The sequence below is a fragment of the Borostomias antarcticus genome, assembly GCF_949987555.1.
Source record: "Borostomias antarcticus genome assembly, chromosome: 13".
Taxonomy (NCBI): domain Eukaryota; kingdom Metazoa; phylum Chordata; class Actinopteri; order Stomiiformes; family Stomiidae; genus Borostomias; species Borostomias antarcticus.
This window is the reverse complement of record NC_140246.1, coordinates 9,677,160-9,698,087: the sequence shown is the minus strand read 5'-3', so window position 1 is coordinate 9,698,087 and position 20,928 is coordinate 9,677,160. Positions and strand designations below refer to the sequence as shown.

Here is a 20,928-nt window from a genome sequence, read left to right as displayed (position 1 = left end):
TCAGAGGTCTAGTCTGAGGTCTAGGGTCAGAGGTCTAGCCTGAGGTCTAGGGTCAGAGGTCTAGCCTGCACCCAGCTATGTCCTTGAAGAGGGACTGTCTAACACACAATACTCTTTCATCAGATCAGGAGCAGGGGGCAACTGAAAATTCACACAGAACATGAAGTTAGAACACTGTTAATAGAAATAGAGAATAAGGTATTAAGTATAAAATAATGTCATGAGCATAATTTCCCTCACAGTATGTATGTATACTCCTAGACATATTTATACAGACTGTATGTGTGTACATATATTCTTTATTCTATTCTATACAGGAATGCACCGATATGAAAATGTTGGCCGATACCAATAACAGATATTGACGTTGCTGTTATGGCTGAAAACCGATATTCATTTTATAGGTCTTTTATAGGTTTTGCACATCGGACCAATTTATAAAAAAATGACTAACATTGTCCGATACAGATATGATTGCCGATATATTGTGCATCCCTAATTCTATACTGTGGTCATGCTGTACATATGTATGTATATAGTCCCTGTTCCCCTCGATTTTATTCTTACTATTCTGCATCTTGTGTTTTTCTTTTCTTTTTCCATCCTTGCTGTAATTTCCATTGCTGAAACATCACATTTCCCCCTAGGGGATCAATAAAGTATCTCTATCTATCTATCTATCTATCTATCTATCTATCTATCTATCTATCTATCTATCTATCTATCTATCTATCTATCTATCTATCTATCTATCTTTCTATCTATCTATCTATCTATCTATCTATGTATCTATCTATCTGTCTATCTATCTATCTGTCTGTCTGTCTTTCAAATGTTTTAATAAAATGTGCTTGTTGAAATTCCTTTCAGACCTGTCTAAAAAATAGAAGAAAAAAAAGATGAACCCGCCCCTCCCTAAACGCAACGCGCATCTAACAACGAGCACTCTGATTGGTCAGTGATACGCAGCCGGTGTAATTTGCGAATGGCCTTCCTTGACCAAAAATGTGAAGTGTTGTTTTGATTTGTAATGTATTATCAGCACCTTAAAGGATTTTGTCTCCGTTTTAAGTAATATATTTTCGACTGACTTGGATCTGGGAAATGATGTCGGCCGCTGAAGTTCGCAGTTTGGACCAGCTGAATAAATTCGAGAGACTGTCAGGGAGGCCTCCTCTAGGACTAGCAGCAGGTCAGTCACAAGAAAAAAACATTTCTTTCTTTCGACAGCTTGCTAACTTGCCTCTAAGCTACAGAAAATAAACATAAAGTTAGCTAGCTAACGATCTGGCCTCTGTAGCTGGCTAATCACATTGATTACGTCTGATTAACTAGCTAGGTCTGAATTGTTGTTGACGTTAAGAAATGCTAGACACATAGCATAGCTCACGTGTTTTACTAGCCTGCTAAGCTAGTTAGCGGCTATGCTAGACACATAGCATAGCTAAGGTTATCTACTAGCCTGCTAAGCTGGTTAGCGGCTACGCTAGCTAGCTACCTTCTGAGCATCTTTCCAAAAGAGTAGCTAGCGTAGCTGCAATCCATCATTTTGGACATTAATTGCGGTATCTCTCATGCTAGCCTAGTATAAGTCATGGGAATCTCGCTAACTATGGCCTTTGCCTGGATTCAAGCTCTGGACTGATGAAGCTAGCATGGCACTAGTATCACTGAGTTTTAGTGCTAGCTAGCAACTTCACTAGTATGGTTGTGCTACTAGCTAACGTTAGGTCTCCAGTGGTAGAAATGATGTACAGTCATTTAGTGTTAGACTGTTAACCCTAAGCCTTTTACCGATTGCCTAAGCCTTGTACCTGATGTTAGCTAGCTAACCAACCTAATGATTTTTATATAAACTGATTTAATGTCCTTGGCTATAACGTCAGCAATGACATCAAAAAGGGCTTGTATTTCTTCCTTGCTATGATTTATGAAATGTGTGGAATTGAAATAGCCTGTTGCAAATGATCCCCATCAACATCACACCTCACCACATTATTTAGACCGGTCTGTGATGTACATGGTACAAGACTAGCTATGTGTCTGAAGGGTTAAATTTGTTTGTAAAATACCCGTCCTTAATTCTCCCTAATGGACGAGAACAGATAAGAAACAAACATATGATTGGATTGGACAGTCAAACATACTAATGGGCTTGTATTTGCTGCTTACATGAAGAGCATTGGATCAAGGACTGCAACTGGGGCCCAAGGTACTGTATTGGGCAAGATCAGATTAGATAAAATGTTATTGTCATTGTGTGCAGAGTATGGGTACAAAGCCAATGAAATGCAGTAGGCCTAACCAGAATCAGAATTACTTGTATTTGGCAAAGTATTCACATATGAGGAAAGTGACTTTATGAGATAGATTGATTGATTGATACTTCATTGATCCCCCCCCCCAGGGGGAAATTTGGCATTTTAGCAGTTGAAATTACAGCAAGATTGGAAAGAAAAGGATCAGAGTAAGGAAAAGGACACTAGATAAGGGGGTAGCATTATAAAAAGAGAAATAACAGGGACTTTATACATCCGTACATATAGAATAAGATATATGTACCTACATACATTCAGCCTGTATAAATATAACTATATAAGTAAGTCTAGGAGTACACACATACATACATACATACATACATGCATGCATACATACATACATACATACATACATACATACATACATACATACAGGCCGTCTAGCTATATCTAGTAATACACATGTATACATACATGCACACCTTTATAACACACGGAACGTACATTTTCCAGAGGGAAGAGAAAAAAAACTTCACTCAGGGCCGAAAATTCTGTCCTGACCTCTTGTATAGCGTATACAGAGAGGAGAAGTGGACAGTTAGAGACTAGAGAGTGTGAACAGCATAGGCCTACTTAATACATTTGTTAAGTATGTAGCATATAAACAACAGCATGGTTGGTTATAACATTATTTGAACAGTAGGTGGTTCAATCTGCAAAATATGAATAGTGCAAATAATGTTCGTTAAAGTACTGTACTATAAAATCATTCAGTAATGAATAGGGATCTGAAAATGTGTAGACTAAATGCTAAATCCGACATTTCATTCGACGGGTTCTCTGTGTAGACGGTAAAAGAAGTGATCAAAAATCTATTTTGTTTTGTTGTAACGGTTCAAAATGTTCTAGGGCAAAAGAGGCCAATGATAATCTGCAAAGAATTGTGAATTTTTGAACCGAGACGCCAGTTAAAGAAGGCTGTCAATCGCAACTACGCCTCAATTCCACTGACTGCTCCACATGGCTTAAACTCTCATCGGTTGTGTTTCAGGAGCATTTTGTTTGATATTCTGCCAGGCCATCAGGGGGTGGGATCTAACTATCCATTTCTTCTACTGCTGCGTCCCAGATGCAGCATCCGTCAAAAATAGACCTGCTGTCTATCTGTACCGGAGCTCTGTGGAAAGTCGGTTCTTGGATGCTTGTGAAACGTGCCACAGCACATCTGGTTGAAACACAGTCTAGAATGTCCGCGGTCAGTTTCCGGATGCCGTACGGTAACCAGGGCACACCGCAACCGGAGTCAGTGGAATTGAGGAGTTATACCATAATATGACTGAGGTAGAGAGAACGAGGACCTTCGACCAACGGAACACAGTCACAATCTGGAGAAACATTGCTTAGCTAGCTGTATGTGTGGTGGTGCTTCCCTGTCAAACGCTGCTTTCATACGAGGCGGGGCGCAGACATTTATCTGTCCGGCAAGTAGGCTATAGCTGGCTAGGAAGATCAAGTCCCAGGGCTGGGGCACAATGACATTATAGAGTACTTTGTGTTTGTCAGTGATAAAAAAAACGAAATTAAAGTTTGATTCCAGGTTGTAACACAATAAAATCTGGAAAAAGTCCAAAGGGGGTGAATACTTTTTATAGGCATTGTATAACCAAGGACAGGATAGTACAGTTTTCATTTCTGGCCTCCATATCTCCTACCACCTAGGTCATCGCATGCCTCCAGCCCGGAGTGGCCACCGCTGTGTGGCGGACAACGTTAACCTGTATGTGTTTGGCGGCTACAACCCCAACTACGATGAGTCGGGCGGCTCGGAGAACGAGGACTACCCGCTGTTCAGGGAGCTGTGGAGGTACCACTTTGCCACGGGCACCTGGCACCTGGTTCGCACAGAGGGCTACATGCCCACGGAGCTGGCCTCCATGTCAGGTGAGGGGCTCCCATTACCCAGGGTGGCACTGCCAGTCTATGAATGGTCCTACCATATTGGGAGCTTGGGGTCCAAGTAGTAACAAACTGGGTTAGTTTGAGCCAGCTGTGGTCATTTAGGCCTAACTCCCATTTCAAAGTGGGCCATCATTCACGTTTGGTACCGTAGAACAAGAATGGATTAGGCAATGAGATTCAGCGAATGCCTCGGTTTGATTTTATTTTATTAGCACCATACAGAAAAAGGCAAATAAGAACAACAAAATAAATAACAGTGCAGGGAGAGAAAGGAAGCCCAGTGAGCTTATTCAGACCCTCTCGCATTATAGAATCTAACTTTTTCTACAGGTTTAGGAAAGAAAATTAAAAAAAGAAAGAATAGGTATATTCTAAATTAACAGGATCTAAAGTAGCGGGATAATTCAATAATGACATATTTGCAAATAATACATAATTTCATCACTTGCAAATGGCAAGCCAAAATGATAATACATGCTAATTGTAACTTAAAAGAAAAAGATCGGTGAGCAGGTTCCAGAAAAGAACAGAGAAAGAAAAAGAAGTTGAGGATAATAAAAAAAGAAAAAAAGAAAAAAAAGGAGAACAAACCTATACATACAGTTGGTCAGGACAACACAATGATGTCAGGGACTTAATTGATTTGAGTGTCAGGGACAGATTATTCCAGAGCTGGGGGCCTCTGAAAGTGATGCAATATTGATGTTTAGATGTTCTACAGTAGGGTCAATAAAAATGGTTTCTTTGTCTGGTTTGATATAAATGAAAGTCAGAAGAGAGGCTAAAGAGGTTGAGTAGCGACACTGGAAGAGTTTGCTTACAGTTCAGGAATTTGAAGATAAATAAGCATGTTTGATAAATATTTAACTTGTCAATTGCCAATAATGAGTATTGTCTAAAAGGTGGAGCAGAGGGTTCACAATAATCAGAGTGAAAAATTATTCTCAGGAATCTCTTCTGAATGAGGAGTAATTTACTAATGTACGAAGAAAAGGTTGCAGCCCATACAATATTGCAGTAGTTGAGATAAGGAAAAAGAAGACTAGTATAATGATATGAAGTTGGGTGCATAAATGGGAGCACCTTTCTCAATATTACAAGTGTTTTCATAGATCTACTGCACACCGGGTTAATATGATCTTTCCAGTTTAATTTACAATCAATTATAACACCTAGGAATTTTGTATTTAACACTTGAGGAATTTGCTTTCCATTAATAAATACTTAAGCATCCTCAGGTGCATAATATTTGTTTTTATTGCAGAAGATCATGAAGTTGCATTTAGAGACAATAAGAGTAAGCTTATTTAACTCAAACCATTTAGAGACAATAGACAATTCAGCATTGACACACTGAATCAGAGATTTAAAGTTGTGATGTGAGGCTATAAGATTGGTGTCGTCTGTAAAAAGAATTGGGAGAAGATGATTACAAGAGGAGGCTAAATCATTAATGTAAATCAAAAATAACAAGGAACCAAGAATAGAACCTTGTGGAACCCCACAGACAATCTTTGATTTCTTGGAAGAGCTACCATTAATATATACAAATTGCTCTCTATCAGATAAATAGTTGGAGAGCCACAGGAGAGCCACATCATCCACACCATATCTGTTAAGTTTAGAAATTAAAGTTCTATGATTAACAGTATCAAAAGCTTTGGATAGATCAAGAAAGACACCAAGAGCAAATTTCTTGTCATCCAAAGCTGAAGATATATTATTAACTAATTGTAATAAAGCATGCTCAGTGGAGTAACATTTCCGAAAACCATATTGGTGTAGGTACAAGATGTTGTTTTCAGTAAGGTGGATCCTAGTATATACCAGTTTTTCTAAGATTTTTGAGAAGCAAGGGAGAATCGATATAGGGCAGTAATTACTAAAATCTTTAGGATCACCTGATTTATAGACTGGAATGACTTTGGCAATTTTTAGATCCTGAGGAATAACTCCAGATTGTAAGGATAATGAGAGGATGAAGGTTAAGGGTTCAATGATGTAATCAATTGTTTCTTTTAGGAGAATGGATCTCATTCCATCATGCCCTTCAGCAGAATTCTTTAGATGCAAAATTATCTCCCGCACTTCTTTAGCAGAGGGAGAATGAAGCTTTCAATTCCACCTGCTGTCATAGAATACTAATCCTGAGTGCCATGACCCTGTGTCCTGTGTCCCCTGCCAGCTGTTTTACATGGAAACAATCTGCTGGTGTTCGGCGGTACGGGAATTCCATTTGGGGAAAGCAACGGGAATGACGTTCACGTATGTAACGTCAAGTACAAGCGGTGGTCGCTGCTAAACTGTCGGGGGAAGAAGCCAAACAGGATCTATGGACAGGTAGCTAGCCAGATTCAGCCTTCTAACCATCATTAAATTGTTTTTCTTTTCCAGTGGTATCTTAGCTCCCCTTTTAGACAGATTTAGGTTACTTGGAATGGATGAAATATGTTTTGATTGGGTAATTAATTGATTGGCCGATGGGTTAATTGATTAACGTCTTCCTCCGCTTCCAGGCGATGGCCATCATAAACGGCTTCCTGTATGTGTTTGGGGGAACGACGGGTTACATCTACAGCACTGACCTGCACAGACTGGAACTGACCACCCGAGAATGGATTCACCTCAAACCCAACAACCCCTCACACGACCTGCCTGAGGAACGGTAGGGGTGTCGCGCTTAAAACGGTCCCCCTAGAGAGCTCATCACACCAGGGGATGGTTTCAGTAGGACAGCTAGGACATAACGAGAGGCAGTGTAACACGTAAAGCCGACAAGGTCCTTCACGTTATATGATAAATACCCCCTGTTCTGCGAAGAGTGTAAAGGAAGGAGAGAGTAAATGGCGATAGGTGGCGTGTGATTGAATTGTCATGTTGTTTCTGGCACAGGTACAGGCATGAGATGGCACATGATGGACAGAGGATCTACATCCTGGGAGGGGGAACCTCATGGACGTCTTACCCTCTACACAAGGTACAGTAGCACACCAGAGGGTCTCAAACAAACACTGACTTGTTAAAGTAGAAGTGAGTCCAGCGAAGCACAGGCAGATCCATTGTGTTTCATGTGATGATTGAAGCATTTTAGGTTGGGGACCATTGAAAACTAGAGAATACATTTCCTGAAGCAAATGTGAGGCCGGCTAGCTGCCGCAACTGAATGTAACTACTACTGCTAGTACTACTACGGAACGGGCAGTCTCCATGCACCCACCGGCGAAGACTGTGTAGCCCACTCAGAGGCTGAGTTGAGGGGTCTGTGGTCTGGTGGCGGGACTCCACCCCCTTAGGTCATAGCAGGTCGGGGACAGTGTACCCCTCTCCGGGTTACCCACCTGCCCTCACCAGTGAAGACCGTGTGTCTCTAGCCCACTCGGGCTGAGTTGTGGGCTCTGTGGTGTGGAAAGGGGCGTGGTGGTGAGACTCCGGACAGTGTGGGAATATCACAAGTTGTTTTAATAAATGTATTTAAAAAGTTCTTCTGTAACTGACTGGATGGACAGAGATATGTTTTTGTTGTTTTGAAGACCCACTTTGCTAATTTCTTTTCTCAGATACATGCATACAACCTGGAGACCAATTCCTGGGAGGAGATCAGAACTAAGCCTCATGATAAAATAGGTCTGTAGAAGTTGTAAAGTACAAAAAGAATGCAGGTCAAGCTTCATTGTGCAAACTGTTGATAAAGATGAGCATCGTTCTTACAGGGTACCCTGCTCCAAGGAGATGTCATAGCTGTGTGCAGATTAGAAACGGTGAGATTCTTCACAATGCCATTCACTGTAGCGCACTGGAAAATAAATCTTTAAAAATAAATCTTTTTGTCAATGAATACTGGACAGAATAACCTTTCTGACCACCTCCATTCTTGTATCAGATGTGTATCAGATCAACATAATAATTTCCTTGTGTGTGTGTGTGTGTTTCTCAGATGTGTTCATCTGTGGAGGTTACAATGGGGAGGTGATCCTGGCCGACCTGTGGAAGATCAACCTGCAGACCTTCCAGTGGAGTAAGCTACCAGCGGTCATGCCCGAGCCAGCCTACTTCCACTGCGCTGCCGTCACACCGGTCAGTAGAGCATACTGATCCTAGATCAGTAGATCCTGATAAACTAAACACCACAATAGGACACCTGTGGGATTAGTATTACTGTATTAGCACTACAGCTGATATTGTCTACGTTCACCTGTGTATTCATATTCACATCGCTCATGCACAGGCAGACTTGTGATTGGACAGTCCGGTCTAGGCCGAGGGTCACAGCCTGAAACTGCTCTCTCTTTTCTCTCTCCACCTCTTCTGTCACTTTGTTGATTTTCTCTCCTCCGTCCCCCTCTATAAAACCTTCACCCCGAGTTTTTCAATTCACTGAGCTTCTTCTGCGTGATAGGTCTGCACCGAAACATGACCACGGGAGAACATGACAATCAATAATCGCTGTTCAATATCTTGTTAATATTTCACTCGTTCTCTCTCCGTCTCTCTCCTCTCCAGGCCGGCTGCATGTACATCCACGGTGGCGTTGTGAACATCCTTGAGAACAAGAGGACTGGCTCCCTGTTTAAGATCTGGCTGGCTGTGCCCAGTCTACTGGAGCTGTGCTGGGAGAACCTGCTGAAAGGCTTCCCTCACCTGGCCCAGCTCCCCACCATGCAGCTGCTCAACCTGGGCCTCACACAGGAACTCATTGAACGCTTGAAATAGAGGACAGGGTGGAGTGATGGACTGGCTGATGGATGGATGGACGAACGGACGGTAGGAGAGAAGTTAACGACAGAGAGCACAGGATTTCGTTTCAAAGACACACCCCTTCCTCTCTGGGGGGGCGGTCTCTCTCTTGCCTACGTAGCCCGCCTTAAAACCAAAAACAATGGGATGCCTTTTCATGTTTATTATTCTTGTTGCTTTTGCACTTCTGATGATTTCGGGGGGCGGCGGGGGGGGAGGGGGTACAAAGTGGAATGTCCTCATCCTGACAGTCTGCCTGCAGACCTACCCTGGAAATCACGTTTAGACTGTCGTTGGGTTTTACGTCTTCATCACTTGAACGAGAATGCCGACTCAAAGGAAAATATGTTTATTTATATGAAGGACTAAAGGAAAATCTTTGTTTTCATGGAATTACAGTACATCGTTTACATTTCTCCGGCATACATGTAGATTTGAATTTATTTTTTTTATAGATAACGCAATAAGGTAAAGAATGTGATTCAAGAAAGATGGACAGTTGGCATTGTTTTATGAATGTGAAAAAGAGACACACTAGCAGTTACACTGCCCTCATGCCAGTCGTCGGACAGGGTGTTAGCACTTAATTTCCAACTTTAGCGACACATTTAATTCTACGCTTTTGGTGTGATGTGAAGAAGAGGTTGTTGATGATTTGATCTCCAAATAGCACTTCAGTTTCACCTCATCATGCATCACCCGCTCCCAATGTTGTTCACTACTCTTATTACACACACTTATTACATGTAGTATCTGCTAATGTAGGAACTATCTTGTAGGTTTCCTAACAAACAACTGGTCACAACTCATTCCCAAGAGTATGTCACTTTATTTTATTGTGTGTGCTTGCAGTAATTTATAAATACATTTGTAAATCAGATCATCCATCACTGTGAATATGGTGCTTCTCAAATTACTTAAAATGCTTTTACTCAAATAAAATAAATTCTATTTTAATTCTGTTCTAACTATTACTCCATTTCTGCTGGCGGTAGAAAAATAATACCACTGAGTCTTTTGGGATCCTTTTAGAAGTACAATACCAACATTTATCTCAATCATTCAGTGCCTTTCCCAACGTTTTAACCATGTTCAGAACCAGTACATCTGAGTGCTAGTTTTGTCTTAGATGCTACTTTCACTAAGAAGGTTGAGGTAAGACGGGTTTCACAAGTTTTATTTTCTTTAGCATTTTAATTGAAATAGTCTGACAAACATTTGATCTACTCACACAACCACAACTTGCTACTGCTCCTTATTGGAACAATATGCACAACTTCCCTTCTCCAAGTAGTTTTATCATCAAAGAAAACAGCAATGATGTCAAGAGAGTTGAATTATGCTGCAGTATTAGGTCTGTCAGATGAACTACTGTTATGTTGTTTACTTGGAGGGTGTGTCGGGGGGGGATCATAAACCAACTTCGATTCTATCAACATGCAGAGTGCCATGAAAAGATAATCAATTAAGACAAATGTATGTTGAACTGATATTGTAATGCCAAACATGTTTGCACCTTGAATACAAAGTGATTATAATCTGCCTTGGGGTTACGCAGTACTAGACCATGGACCCTATATTTAGGGTCCTAGGTCAGGGCTGCATAGGAAGTCTTAAATTCCCTGTTACAGTACTGATAATGGAATGCGTAAATCTGTGCCTGACACGTTTGTTTCCTTTTACATTGCATGTCAACAATATGGTGACCACATGTCATCACTCACCTTTATGTTGGAAAGTCATCCTCTCAGAATTGAATCCTTGCCTTGGCAACAAATGGTTTTAAAGCGACCGCTGACCTGTTGACCTCTGTTTGTTAATGTTGTGTTTTGGTCGTTGACAAGTCAATAAACATGAAATGTAAATAGTGGTTTGGCTCTACCTCCTGTTTGATCATGACAGTTGGCATAAAATTTGTTATAGTGGCATTCCAGTTTTTGCATCATAGTATAGACAGTTAATATACTTGGCATACTGCTAAATAGAAAAATTATTGTACAGAAAAATGCTGTGGTCATGACTCCTTCCTATCACTGTGGTAAGCAGTGTGTGTGGTCTCAAGAAAAACATACATTAGACGGCATTGACTTTTTTATTATATGACGTTTATTAAATGAACTATAAATCCTGCTTTAGAACAGTAAATATGCATTTCATCTGAACTGCATTTCAGTAACTAATAATTTCATAGTCACTGATTTCATCCTCCCCAAGGTGAACACCACGGTGAACAAAGTTAAGGAGGTTCGTACTGATATTAACATTACCTCCAAAGTACAAATAATGATACCCCCCTTCAGGTTTTAAAGTCTACAAGAAAAAGTCATCAGTACAGAGTACAGCGTTTCTGTGGGGTACCACTCAACAGGAGGGCGGTGATGGAGCGAAAAAGTAGAGAGCCAGAAGGATGAGGTAGACCACCACAAGAGCAGTACCTGCAGGAGAGAAACTCAGTTCGTCAGGATATTCCACAACCAAGAATTTAAACTAGACCAGGTCCAGCCTGGCCAGCCTGCTGCTGGCTTGTTTCGCTTCAGGACTGGTTAGTAGGACGGAACCAGCCATGCCATCAAAATAGCTGTGAATTGAAATTACATGAAGTCTGCTAAATTAAGATGGGTCTCGTCACCTGGACACAGCAGTTCCAATGCTTCCAATACTAATAATTTGGAGTAGTAGGCTACATTTGACCAAATAGTTGTTCTTGTTCTTGTAGTTGTTCTTGTAGCAGGTTGCTTGAAAGCTTTTCATAACATACATTTGCGATGTAATCTTCTATAGGCATACCTAACGTTAATCTAACTCTAAGCTACATGAAACAACAAAGCCTAGTGTTAGTAGGATAATACTTACCACCTGGCAGATTTTTTTTTACAAACATGAGAAATAGGAAGTGTGGCGTGATAACTTGTGAAGGGTCATTAGCGTGAGTCTCACTCTCAGTGCGTGAGAGTTGGCAGCTCTGTAGTACTGCATACGTAATCAAACAATTCATGGTGTTTGAGGCAAGCGCACTCAAATGGACACGCTGGCAGACCCTGTTATTTTAAGCTGTCATTTTGAAACTGATCATATACTGTATTGGGAATCTGCATGGTTACTCTCTCACCTGAAAAAGTCTACAGTTGTTATTTTGAAACTGACCCCATATTGGGAACCTATATTTCTCGCTGGAAATAATTTGATGAAACAATTACTAGACAGCTTGCTTGTGTTTGTTACTTTCTCTAACAGTGTTTGTTTGGTCTAGGTGAGTGATAACGCCAGATTTGGGTGGAGGGACTAATGCCTTCTTGTGGTGCCAACAGAGAGCTGCCGGACAGCAACAAACAATGCTACAGAGCAGTGACAATGAGACAATCCATAGTATTGAGGCTGCTGAGGCATCAGCCCAAAAACTACACAGAGTTGCACAGCTTACCCTGAAAGTAGTCACATTTTCCATCCATAAAGATGTAGTTGACCAAAATAACACTGAAGATGCTTGCCCAAAGATGCAGGTCACTGAAGATCAAAACGAATCCAACATCCTGAAAAAAATTAAACATGGATATTTTCACTATAGAATGAAATCCCTTACCTCCACAGAACGGTTACAGAACTGTATTTGCCAGTGGGACTCCAATAGAACATGTGAACTCTGTGTATGTTTTGGATAATGTTGTCATTGTATTGAATGTGTAAAATGTATGAATGTGATTTTATCTTGTTTTATATTGTTTATGACGTACGCTGTGTAACCAGGGCACCATTGTAAATTAGACATTAGTCTCAATGGGCTGCCCAGGCTGAATAAAGGTCAAATAAAAATAAAACTTCACTTACGTAGAAAGAGTTGAATAGAATGAGTAGGGGGATCTGGATCATGCAGACTTGCACTGCTATACAGGTTCCCACCTCCAAGCTGCACAGACAATCCAACACGTTTACATCAATAAGCGTGGACAAAGACTTGTCTTTGTCTCTCTTAGCCTACAAGACAGGCCTTGCTACCTCAGACTGATGTTATTCTGCAGGGCAAACTGGATCCCGTTGACAATCTCCGGGAGCTCAGGCACCATCGCCAACACAGTGACACAAATGAAATACTGCAAGAACAGGGTGACAACATCTCATTGCTCAACAGTTACAAGCATGACAAGCATGAGCTGTAGCCATTGCATTACTAAACAAAGCTAGCATGGGATGATGTACTTCACTCATGAATGGCATTTTAAGCTTTTGAGGGAGTGGGTGGGTGAGTGTGAACCGAGTGCGTGTGTGCGCGTGGCAGTGTGTGTGTGTCAGTGTCAATGTCAATGGCATTTTATTTATATAGCACCATTCTTACAAATCAATGGAGAACATAGTGCTTTACACGGATAAAAACAAATCATCCAAACACAGTGAGAACAGAACAGAAACAATAAAAGTAATATCATTAAAAATGAAAAAGATAGTGTAAAATATAATTTTACACTATCTAAATTTAACACCACAGAGGCCGACCCAGTTCTCAAGTCTTCCAATAAGGATGTCATGATCTATAGTGTCGAAAGCTGCACTCAGGTCCAGAAGGACAAGGACAGACAGCTTTTTCACATCACGTTGAGTCTGAGGTTATTTACAACCTTGACCAGAACTGTCTTTGCTATGATGAGGACAAAAATCAGACTGAAGTGTCACGGATGCAATTTGCATCTAGGAAGTCATTTAACCGAGTACTGAGGAGTATAGGTAGGTTGTTTTTCCTCAGGAGGGGTTTTACCCCTTTTAAGATCCGATGGGAAAATCCGGGGTGTGTGTGCGTGTGTTGAAGCACTTCATGACTTTCATTGGAGTATAATGATATTGTTTTAAAGGTATTTGTTTTATTTAATGTTTTGCCCAACAGTCACAAGCATGACTAAACCCATATCTTGGGAAGGCTATGCGGCTTGCATTACATTAGGTTAGCTGCTGTTCATGCCAGTTTGTACTGGTGTCATTCAGATGCGTGACATGAGCCGTTAGCCAATGAAAAAATGCTATATAATCTATTCAAGCCAACATAATGTCAGAATGAAGGGGAGAATAGCATCATTTTCATACATTTCTGTAATTGGGCCCTGTTGTGTGTACTATATTGTACAGTTTATTGTTTTCTTACTACAGTATTCCCTGTTTGTACCTGGGAGATGGTGGAGTGGGCAATAATGGGTTTGATGTGTTCAGTGGTGAGATCGGCACAGGCAGCCATCAGTATAGTGGCCATGATCATCACCCCGAGGGCCCTGCAGCGGGACCAGAGCACTACTGCACCATGGTGACCGCCTGTTCAACACAACACGAAAACACAACCTTGTAAGTGTAGAGCAAAGGACATGCTGTTCATATAACACAGACACAACATCAAAATACGCTGTCCTACACAGATTCCAACTAAAATGCTATGCACAAAATAAAGCTCGACTGTGCTGTTCCATATTAGAAGTATAATCTAATCTTCTAAATCAGGAGAAGAAGCAGGTGGTCTCACAAGCGGCACCAGGGGCGTTGGCGCCCTCCTGTGGGCAATTGCCATGACCCTGAACATGCCCGTCACTGATGTGGATGTCGTAGATGTGAGAGTGGGTCTTCAGGGTGAAGATGAGTCCGATCAGGTAGGCAGCGGGCAGCAGCACTGAGATGGTGTACACCAGAGGCCTGGGGAAACAGGACACGACATGGAGCTGCTTCACAAAGTCCTGGCATTTGCAACTTAGTAGGGTAGACTACACGAATGCAGACTAAAGGTCTGCAAGAGATGACAATGTGAACTAATTGTCTGTAAAGAATGACCTGTAGTCTACTCAGACAAATAGCGATAGTGTACTTGCTTCGCGATAGGCGGACATTCGCAAGTACACCATTTTTTCCTAGTTTGCACTGCATAATAGTATAAACCAGGCGTACTTACTCAATGTGAGAAAGGTACAAGGACTGGTTGTTTTCACTCTGTTGAGGAAAGGTTTCATGATGATATAATACTGGGATGCATAGCACACATTTAGAGCACAAGCAGAACTCCTTATCGCACAGCTGTTGACGAGGGAGGTACTGACCAAGTCGTAGTGGCAGCCCTTGCAGATGAACGGGCCACTGATATTGCCCAGCAGGGTGTTGGTGCAGTTTTCACACACCAGGTTACTATAGGCCTTGGAGAAGAGGGTCGGGGCAAACACACCTGTGGGAACAAGACAGCAGATGTATTTGTAGGCATGTGTTAGTATGTGTATTCAGATTAGTCTCCATGTCTGTGTGTGCATACTGCAGGTGTTTGAATGGTGTTATCGTGTCTGTTTGACTAGTGTTATCGTGTGTGTGTGTGTGTGTGTGTGTGTGTGTGTACAAAAGTGTCAGCTAATTGTGTTTATATTAGGCAGCCTTGGCCATGTCTATAAATTGGTAGTCAGAGGCCTGAGGATTATGGGGTTGACCAAGTGTGAAGCAAAGCAGACTGCAAAATATTGCATTATGTTGTATTTATTATGTATATTATAACGACCAAGATATATGTATGTGTGTGTATGTATGTGCATGCGGACATAAATAAAGAATTCAAATGTGTGTGTGTGTGGTCAGATGTCATATACCTCCTACTGATATGAAGAGCAGGGCAGCGCTGACTCCGGTCGATCGGCTGTTGAAGCGCTGCTCTGAGTGCTTTAAGCCCCCGATGATCATACAGATGCCCTGGGTGGGGTGGGGTGGGGTGGGAGGGGGGACACACCACTGTCAACACACCTTACTAATCCTTTCCAGTATATACAGGACATAGGTGTGTATTTGTCCGACAGGTGTGTATTTGTCCGACACTCACAGGGATGAACAGGATGCACCCCAGCAGGGTGCCAGTGAGCGCCGCCTTGACTATCTCCTCGTAGCACTTGCTTCCGGTCTGGTGACCCCGGAGCAGGGCGGTAATGTAGAAGGTCATCTCCGTGATGGAGCCAAATGTCGCGTTCACCACAGCACCCACCGCAAAGTTGCTCTGAGCCGAGATGCTGGGAAAGATGAGAGAGCCGAGATTGCCACATGTATGGTCACCGTCGCACAAAGCAACGGCCATCCATGTTACATTCCGGAACATCAACGTCGGTTCTGTGATTTTTTACCTACGATTCATGGAGACAGAGAATCTGATTCAGAATTGTCACCGTGCATAAAACACCATGTCAAATGGTTTCAGCAATTCAAGTATTCAAGTATATTTATGTCAAATGTACAAGATACAGGCACCATGTACTCACCGACAATAATATTCAAAGCAACTCAGAGTTTACCTGGCGATGCCCATGCCAATATAATAGGAGAGGGGGATGATGGAGCAGACCGCTGTGGCAAACTTGGCCTCTGAGCTGACAAACACATTCTCTCTGTCGACATAGCCTACAACCAGAGTCACTAGGACCAGGGGGAGCATGTCTGGATGGGTTACAGGTTTAGGGATCACAGACAGCCAGAGGAGACAGATTCAAATGGTCTAAAACCTACAGGCATGTCACACCAGCAACAGTGAATGTACTGCAAATTGCAATGCAATTGTCAAGGGTGATAAAATGCCTGGGTTTGGGTCATTTTGAGCCAAGTTGCTTTGTATGACATCGCAAAGTGAGATCATATAATATACAGTATAGCAATAAAACAAATGTGCAAAAAACTGTCTCCTGCTTGTACAGGCAGACACTAGATGTGGTCCTTTGGTGTCACCAGCCATGAGGATACTGACAGCGAATATGTTGATCCCTTGCACACTGTATTTGTAGTAGTAGCAGTTGAAGGCGTAGTAGCAGCACTGGAGCACCCTGGTCTCACAGCCAAGAGACTGAAACAGAGCAGAAATCAAATCAAAATGCATCTATAGAGCACGTTTAAAACGACACAAAAAACAAACTCCTTATACTCCTTTATAAGGAGTTTATCCAATACTCCTTTAAGTCCTAACTATGAGCAAAAGAGCTACTGTATCAGAGAGCCATGCATAACATAGTATTTTTTTGGGTGCACACACCGTTTTCATCGGGCGGATCTGGATGTCCTCGGGGGCCATGAGGAGGATGGTTCCCAGGGTGCGGGCGTTCATCTTGGCCACGGGGATGGTGAATACCATGAGCCAGGAGAGGAAGCAGGCCAGGCAGTGGGTCGCACCCAAGAGAGGGTAGCCCACCAGCAGCCACACGTAGGTGCGGACATGGCACTAGCGAGCACAGGAGACCAGTAAGGTTAGGACTGAACCCACACTGGTACTGAGGATGATTGTATTGGTAGCCAAACAACCTGTGCTGTAAGGGCAGTTATCTACGGGTGCAGCCATAGGCAGAAGGTGGACAAAGTTGAATCTTTTAAATTTCTCCTCACCCAGTTGAGATTCCGCTGTGGGGCCTGAGACACCGTGGGAACCTCGAAGGTGATGGAGGGGGACACGAGGAGGGGGGTGGATTCCTTCGCCTCGTCCACCTTCTTCCCGTCCTCACAGTCCACCTCCTCAGGAATGGCCGTACAGTTAGGGAACTTCACACAGCACTTCTTCAGGTTACTGGTCTGACCAGCCCAGAGGGAGAGGGAGGGAGAGAGAGAGAGGGAGGGAGAGAGAGGGAGAGAGAGAGAGAATAAATGGTCATCCTGACAAAGCATAGGGATCAAGCAGCAAGGAAGAGCAGAGCAGTCTCAAAGCTGCATGACAAAAATGAACTGTGCGTGGGTTCAGATATATCAGAAAAGAGCATGTGAACATTTGAATCACCCCCAGAAATCCTAAGCCTAGCAATCTATCCAAGCCTGAACAACTAAGAAAAACAAGATTGATCCATAAAATGCTTCCATACTTCGTACCTTTTGTATGGGCTTCCCGAATGGCCAGATGAAGTAGCGTGCTAACTTCCAACACAGCTTCCCTGAGAGAAGAATTCAAGAATACTTTAGATTTGGATTTAATTTACTTATGAAAACATTGTTCTTTGTGAGTGTGCTACGAGTGAATACATGCCATAGGGTGATCCGATGACTGTGAGAAACATCAGGACACAGACCAGGAGGTACATTAGGGAGATCCACCATCCAAAAATAAACACGTACACTATGTTTCCACATGTGATCACTGAACCTGAAAAAAAGAAAGAGAGAGAAAAATTCTAGTCCAGCCATTACTGAGATATCTCAGCAATCCTTCACAGTTGACCATTCATATCCTTGTGTACAGTACATGTAATTAACGGTTCTACATGGGGAAAGTGAATTAGATGGAGAGGAGGTCAGGGCACTGACCTGCTTGAGGTCTGATGAAATTCAGATCAGAGTAGAGCTCCCTCACGTCGTCAGACCTGTCCTCCAAGGGCCTCTCTGTGATTTCACTCTTCCACTTTCTGAAGCCAAACTGAAAGCACACGCACACACGAGCACACACACACGCACACACACGCACACGAGCCAAAATGATAGTATTTGGGTCTTATACTCCTTTTTGAGTCTACCCCATCTAGTGGCTGTCACAATTTTTCAACAGCACATCCGCTTCGGAACGATCCAGTCTCAGACATCTGACCAAATGTTCCCCGTGTCCTGTAGTTGTTGACCAAATGTTCCCTTACCCTGTAGCTGTTGACCAAACGTTCCCCTACTCTGTAGTTGTTGACCAAACGTTCCCTTACCCTGTAGTTGTTGACCACTCTAAGGGCCTCCACTTCGTTCTCCGCCCTGACGTTGGTCCTGCCGGTGGCGTCCTGCCAGACCTCCGACCTGTCCTGGGGAGTCGAGTGCCCAGGCGGGGCACACGCTGAAATGCACACCACAACAGATACACCGAGAAACGTTACATACTGTATGTGAAGTTTGTGTCTTTGCAGAGAAGATCTACTGTGGTTAAACACAGCCCTTACTGTAGCTGGAGTAGGCCTAGACGTCACCAATAGCTACACTGTTTTTTTTTAATGAAGGCTTGGAAGGACTTTTCCATCAATGATATATCAGTACCAGCAGGTGTATTGCCAGTCTGTGGCCTCACCTCTGTGTACTGAGAGGGACTTGGGGGTGTAGTGACAGATGGAGTGGTGGAACATGTCGGGGGAGGGGGTCTGCATTATATTTGGGTGTTGGCTCCCAATGCATAGTCTGTCACAGTGGGATGAACGGCGGTGTAACCTGGGGTCATGGTCCAGCTGGGTGTCTGAGGAGATAACGAGGCATGAGAAAACAATCAAAGGCCTTGTGATGGAATATGACCGTCTCTTGGCTCATAAACTACGTGGGAACCTAGGAAAATGATTTGTATTACTTTCCTGATATTAAAAATCAGGCAATGTTCTGTATGACGTCAGGCCATTGGATTATGCCAAGGACTAGTTACACTACTTGAGTAACAAGTGAGGGGTCCTTTCCAACCCCCCTTCCAGTAAGACCACCATTTATTGGTGCTGGAGGGTGGGATGCGATATTCATCCATGACCCAGAGGCCCACTCTGTGAGAGTGTGTGACTAACGAAAGACTCCTGATGGTCACATGTACGGTGCCACCTCCGCTCACTCTGTAGATCTGGTGTGTCTGATGAGTCTTTATTGATTTTACAGTGAATGGACCCATGAACCACTAGTCATGCACATGGACAATATAGAAAAGTAACAAGCAGGATAGGGGCTAGAATGGGGGTTTGGTGTTGACCTGCGTCTAAAGAAGGCACATTTACACATTTGATTATAAGAACTCATCGTGACATGCATTACTGAGCTCCAATATCCACAGAAATCAAAGGTTAGGGTCAATATCACTATCCCAAGACGCATCTGCCTAGTAGACTCTTGTAGCCTACCTGACCGCATGTGACACCATGCAGCTTGGGTCCCTCACTCAATCAATCAATCAATCAATCAATCAGATGATTGACTCAATATTCTCATGCTTTTAAAACCATAATAGGCTGACTGTCCAAACTAAGACAACCTCTCATCCGTGTGTAAATCGTCTGTGTTAAATCTTCAGATAGAAACGTTTTTATCAGCCGATAGAAAGGGGCCTAGGCTACGAGCTAAAAAGTCTCAAAACGTTTGTATCAGTCGATAGAAAGAGGCTACTAGATATCAATACAAAATCAAAAGACCACAATAAAGGTAATTTTAAAGGCCACCACTCATATTATGCAAAAACGCAATATATAAATGTTAATGAGAATTAAGAACTCCATAAGCTTGCCAGGAATGGCCTCACTCTAAAAACCATTAACAATTTGGCTTATTGAAAGTCAAGAGACACAACCCAGGAGCGTGATATGTTATTACTACTAATAAAAGAAAACTGTCAAAAGGCAAACAGCGTCATTATTTTCAACAATGCTCAAATAGCGCAACACACCGTTGGTATTGATTGAAAGTGACCAAACTAAAAAAGTTGTAACCTCACCTAGACTATCAACTGTGGACCTCCGCCGACGGGTTTCCCCCGCATTTGGCACCTTTATGTTGGACATTTTTGTCTGTCTTCAATGTCCAGCTTGAGCCCGCACCACTGCTGCTACTGTGTTACCAAAGCATCTTGACACGGCGCCATCATTCAGTCAACTTCATATTCCCACAGACTTCGCGGTTCGTCCATTAGTGGGACTACATTCGACTGCATTCTGGGACGTGTAGTGTTAATTCGCACAGTGGACCATTCAGTCAGTCTCAAATTCTACTTAGCCTATTTGTTTCTACTTTTCAAATTCAATTGCTTTTCAATGTCATAAGAAATACAACGTTTGTCATCTTATTATTTAGTAGGCTTGTGTGCATCAATTCTAGGACGTGTAGTGTTAATTCGCACAGTGGACCATTCAGTCAGTCTCAAATTCTACTTAGCCTATTTGTTTCTACTTTTCAAATTCAATTGCTTTTCAATGTCATAAGAAATACAACGTTTGTCATCTTATTATTTAGTAGGCTTGTGTGCATCAATTCTAAGTCTGGACCTTTAATGTCTATTATTGTCATACACCCCTTAAGCAAAAAA

General features: G+C 42.5%; 2 protein-coding genes across 2 annotated transcripts; one reads left to right on the top strand and one right to left on the bottom strand.

Annotated features, from left to right (window-relative positions):
• Positions 1 to 1,007: 1,007 nt before the first annotated feature.
• Positions 1,008 to 9,094, top strand: klhdc10 (kelch domain containing 10). Its single transcript, XM_084447798.1, has 9 exons — positions 1,008 to 1,192; positions 3,978 to 4,199; positions 6,403 to 6,557; positions 6,734 to 6,882; positions 7,110 to 7,194; positions 7,775 to 7,841; positions 7,928 to 7,975; positions 8,152 to 8,291; positions 8,718 to 9,094. The coding sequence occupies exons 1-9, from the start codon at positions 1,105 to 1,107 to the stop codon at positions 8,925 to 8,927; spliced, it is 1,164 nt and encodes a 387-aa protein (XP_084303924.1). The 5' UTR covers positions 1,008 to 1,104; the 3' UTR covers positions 8,928 to 9,094.
• Positions 9,095 to 11,312: 2,218 nt separating this feature from the next.
• cax1 (cation/H+ exchanger protein 1) lies at positions 11,313 to 20,407 on the bottom strand (the record flags this gene model as incomplete). Its single annotated transcript, XM_084447759.1, has 20 exons — positions 11,313 to 11,386; positions 12,373 to 12,481; positions 12,777 to 12,855; positions 12,945 to 13,039; positions 14,101 to 14,243; positions 14,449 to 14,615; positions 14,869 to 14,906; positions 15,014 to 15,135; positions 15,545 to 15,644; positions 15,772 to 15,955; positions 16,235 to 16,376; positions 16,677 to 16,776; positions 16,963 to 17,148; positions 17,310 to 17,492; positions 17,784 to 17,845; positions 17,938 to 18,054; positions 18,216 to 18,324; positions 18,599 to 18,723; positions 18,952 to 19,113; positions 20,341 to 20,407. 20 exons carry the CDS (start codon positions 20,405 to 20,407, stop codon positions 11,313 to 11,315), a joined length of 2,364 nt encoding a protein of 787 aa, XP_084303885.1.
• Positions 20,408 to 20,928: the final 521 nt, after the last annotated feature.

Coding starts and splice junctions, on each gene's coding strand:
- klhdc10 (XM_084447798.1), top strand. CDS start 1,105: ATGATGTCGGCCGCTGAAGTTCGCAGTTTGGACCAGCTGAATAAATTC. Junction 7,195..7,774: donor CGTCTTACCCTCTACACAAG/GTACAGTAGCAC, acceptor TTCTTTTCTCAG/ATACATGCATACAACCTGGA. Junction 7,842..7,927: donor TAAGCCTCATGATAAAATAG/GTCTGTAGAAGT, acceptor TCGTTCTTACAG/GGTACCCTGCTCCAAGGAGA.